We start from the raw sequence: 4,200 nt of genomic DNA on the forward strand, positions 1-4,200 counted from the left end.
GTCATTTTTCTAGCGATGAAGGATTCAGAAATATATAAAAACAAAGAGGAAATCGTTTCTCTAGCGAAGAAGGATTCAGAATTATATAAGAACAAAGTGGAAATCGTTTCTCTAGCGAAGAAGGATTCGGAATTATATAAGAACAAAGTGGAATCATTTCTCTAGTGAAGAAGGATTCAGTATTATATAATAACAAAGTGGAAGTCGTTTCTCTAGCGATGGAGGATTCAGAATTATATAAGAACAAAGTGGAATCGTTTCTCTAGCGAAGAAGGATTCAGAATTATATAAGAACAAAGTGGAAGTCGTTTTTCTAGCGATGAAGGATTCAGAATTATTTAAAAACAAAGTGGAGATCGTTTTTCTAGCAAAGAAGGGTTCAGAATTATATAAGAACAAAGTGGAAGTCGTTTCTCTAGCGAAGAAGGATTCAGTATTATATAAGAACAAAGTGGAAGGCGTTTCTCTAGCAATGAAGGATTCAGAAGTATATAAGAACAAATTGGAATCGTTTCTCTAGCGAAGAAGGATTCAGAATTATATAAGAACAAAGTGGAAATCGTTTCTCTAGCGAAGAAGGATTCAGAATTATATATGAACAAAGGGGAAGTCGTTTCTCTAGCGAAGAAGGATTCATAATTATATAAGAACAAAGTGGAAATTGTTTCTCTAGTGAAGAAGGATTCAGAATTATATAAGAACAAAGTCACAATCGTTTCTCTAGCGAAGAAGGATTCAGAATTATATAAGAACAAAGTGGAAATCGTTTTTCTAGCGAAGAAGGATTCAGAATTATGTAAGGACAAAGTGGAAATCGTTTCTCTAGCGAGGAAGGATTCAGAATTATATAAGAACAAAGGGGAAATCGTTTCTCTAGCGAAGAAGGATTCAGAATTATATAAGAACAAAGTGGAAATCGTTCCTCTAGCGAAGAAGGATTCAGAATGATATAAGAACTAAGTGGAAATTGTTTCTCTAGCAAAGAAATATTCAGAATGATATAAGAACAAAGTGGAAATCATTTCTCTAACGAAGAAGGATTCAGATCTATATAAGAACAAAGTGGAAGTCGTTTCTCTAGCGAAGAAGGATTCAGAATTATATAAGAACAAAGTGGAAATCATTTCTCTAGCGAAGAAGGATTCAGAATTATATAGGAACAAAGTGGAAATCGTTTCTCTAGCGAAGAAGGCTTAAGAATTATATAAGAACAAAGTGGAAGTCGTTTCTCTAGTGAAGAAGGATTCAGATTTATATAAGAACAAAGTGGAAGTCGTTTTCCTAGCGAAGAAGGATTCAGTATTATATAAGAACAAAATGGAAATTGTTTCTCTAGCGAAGAATGATTCAAATTTATATAAGAACAAAGTGGAAATCGTTTCTCTAGCAAAGAAGGATTCATAATTATATAAGAACTAAGTGGAGTTCGTTTCTCTAGCGAAGAAGGATTCAGAATTATATAAGAACAAAGTCGAAGTCGTTTTTCAAGCGAAGAAGGATTCAGAATTATATAAGAACAAAGTGGAAGTCGTTTTTCTAGCGATGAAGGATTCAGAAATATATAAAAACAAAGTGGAAATCGTTTTTCTAGCGAAGAAGGATTCAGAATTATATAAGAACAAAGTGGAATCATTTCTCTAGCGAAGAAGGATTCAGTATTATATAAGAAAAAAGTGGAAGTCGTTTCTCTAGCGATGAAGGATTCAGAATTATATAAGAACAAAGTAGAATCGTTTCTCTAGCGAAGAAGGATTCAGAATTATATAAGAACAAAGTAGAAGTCGTTTTTCTAGCGATGAAGGATTCAGAATTATATAAGAACAAAGTGGAGATCGTTTTTCTAGCAAAGAAGGGTTCAGAATTATATAAGAACAAAGTGGAAGTCGTTTCTCTAGCGAAGAAGGATTCAGTATTATATAAGAACAAAGTGGAAGTCGTTTCTCTAGCAATGAAGGATTCAGAAGTATATAAGAACAAAGTGGAATCGTTTCTCTAGCGAAGAAGGACTCAGAATTATATAAGAACAAAGTGGAAATCGTTTCTCTAGCAAAGAAGGATTCAGAATTATATAAGAACAAAGTGGAAGTCGTTTCTCTAGCGAAGAAGGATTCATAATTATATAAGAACAAAGTGGAAATCCTTTCTCTAGCGAAGAAGGATTCAGAATTATATAAGAACAAAGTCACAATCGTTTCTCTAGCGAAGAAGGATTCAGAATTATATAAGAACAAAGTGGAAATCGTTTTTCTAGCGAAGAAGGATTCAGAATTATGTAAGAACAAAGTGGAAATCGTTTCTCTAGCGAAGAAGGATTCAGAAATATATAAGAACGAAGTGGAAATCGTTTCTCTAGCGAAGAAGAATTTAGAATGATATAAGAACAAAGTGGAAATCGTTTCTCTAGCATGGAAGGATTCAGAATGATATAAGAACTAAGTGGAAATTGTTTCTCTAGCAAAGAAAGATTCAGAATGATATAAAAACAAAGTGGAAATCGTTTCTCTAGCGAAGAAGGATTTGGAATTATATAAGATCAAAGTGGAAATCGTTTCTCTAGCGAAGAAGGATTCAGAATTATATAAAAACAAAGTGGAAATCGTTTCTCTAGCAAAGAAGGATTCAGAATGATATAAGAACTAAGTGGAAATTGTTTCTCTAGCGAAGAAGGATTCAGAATGATGTAGGAACAATGTGGAAATCGTTCCTCTAGCGAAGAAGGATTCAGAATTATATAAGAACAAAGTGGAAATCGTTTCTCTAGCGAAGAAGGATTCAGAAATATATAAGAACAAAGTGAAAATCGTTTCTCTGGCGAAGAAGGATTCAGTATTATATAAGAACAAAGTGGAAGTTGTTTCTCTAGTGAAAAAGGATTCAGAATTAAGTAAGAACAAAGTGGAAATCGTTTTTCTAGCGAAGAAGGATTCAGAATTATATAAGAACAAAGTGGAAGTCGTTTCTCTAGCGAAGAAGGATTCAGAATTATATAAGAACAAAGTGGAAGTCGTTTTTTTAGCGAAAAAGGATTCAGATTTTTATAAGAACAAAGTGGAAGTCGTTTTTCTAGCGATGAAGTATTCAGAATTATATAAGAACAAAGTGGAAGTCGTTTCTCTAGCGAAGAAGGATTCAGAATTATATAAGAACAAAGTGGAAGTCGTTTTTCTAGCGAAAAAGGATTCAGATTTTTATAAGAACAAAGTGGAAGTCGTTTTTCTAGCGAAGAAGGATTCAGAATTATATAAGAACAAAGTGGAAATCGTTTTTCTAGCGAAGAAGGATTCAGAATTATATAAGAACAAAGTGGAAGTCGTTTTTCTAGCGAAGAAGGACTCAGTATTATATAAGAACAAAGTGGAAGTCGTTTCTCTAGTGATGAAGGATTCAGAATTATATAAGAACAAAGTGGAATCGTTTCTCTAGCGAAGAAGGCTTAAGAATTATATAAGAACAAAGTGGAAGTCGTTTTTCTAGCGATGAAGGATTCAAAATTATATAAGAACAAAGTGGAAATCGTTTTTTTAGCGAAGAAGGGTTCAAAATTATATAAGAACAAAGTGGAAGTCGTTTCTCTAGCGAAGAAGGATTCAGTTATGTATAAGAACAAAGTGGAAGTCGTTTCTCCAGCGATGAAGTATTCAGAATTATATAAGAACAAAGTGGAATCGTTTCTCTAGCGAAGAAGGATTCAAAATTATATAAGAACAAAGTGGAATCGTTTCTCTAGCAAAGAAGGATTCAGAATTATATAAGAACAAAGTGGAAGTCGTTTCTCTAGCAAAGAAGGATTCATAATTATATAAGAACAAAGTGGAAATTGTTTCTCTAGCGAAGAAGGATTCAGAATTATATAAGAACAAAGTCACAATCGTTTCTCTAGCGAAGAAGGATTCAGAATTATATAAGAACAAAGTGGAAATCGTTTCTCTAGCGAAAAAGGATTCAGAATGATATAAGAACAAAGTGGAAATCGTTTCTCTAGCGAAGAAGGATTCAGAATTATATAAGAACAAAGTGGAAATCGTTTCTCTAGCGAAGAAGGATTCAGAATTATATAAGAACAAAGTGGAAATCGTTTCTCTAGCGAAGAAGGATTCAGAATGATATAAGAACTAAGTGGAAATTGTTTCTCTAGCAAAGAAGCATTCAGAATGATATATGAACAAAGTGGAAATCGTTTCTCTAGCGAAGAAGGATTCG

At 33.1% G+C, this 4,200-nt stretch overlaps 1 protein-coding gene across 1 annotated transcript; it reads left to right on the plus strand.

The window, feature by feature from the left end:
- Positions 1-319: 319 nt before the first annotated feature.
- On the plus strand, positions 320-3,423 carry LOC137619923 (flagellar assembly protein FliH-like). Its single transcript, XM_068350206.1, has 2 exons — positions 320-487; positions 2,716-3,423. Exons 1-2 carry the CDS (start codon positions 320-322, stop codon positions 3,421-3,423), a joined length of 876 nt encoding a protein of 291 aa, XP_068206307.1.
- The last annotated feature ends 777 nt before the right edge of the window (positions 3,424-4,200 follow it).

The sequence above is a fragment of the Palaemon carinicauda genome, chromosome 26 (assembly GCF_036898095.1).
Source record: "Palaemon carinicauda isolate YSFRI2023 chromosome 26, ASM3689809v2, whole genome shotgun sequence".
Taxonomy (NCBI): domain Eukaryota; kingdom Metazoa; phylum Arthropoda; class Malacostraca; order Decapoda; family Palaemonidae; genus Palaemon; species Palaemon carinicauda.

Bases quoted from the DNA above. Each gene is read 5' to 3' on its own strand.
- LOC137619923 (XM_068350206.1), top strand. From the start codon at position 320: ATGAAGGATTCAGAATTATTTAAAAACAAAGTGGAGATCGTTTTTCTA. The intron at 488-2,715 runs GTATATAAGAAC...CCTCTAGCGAAG, and splicing joins TAGCAATGAAGGATTCAGAA to AAGGATTCAGAATTATATAA.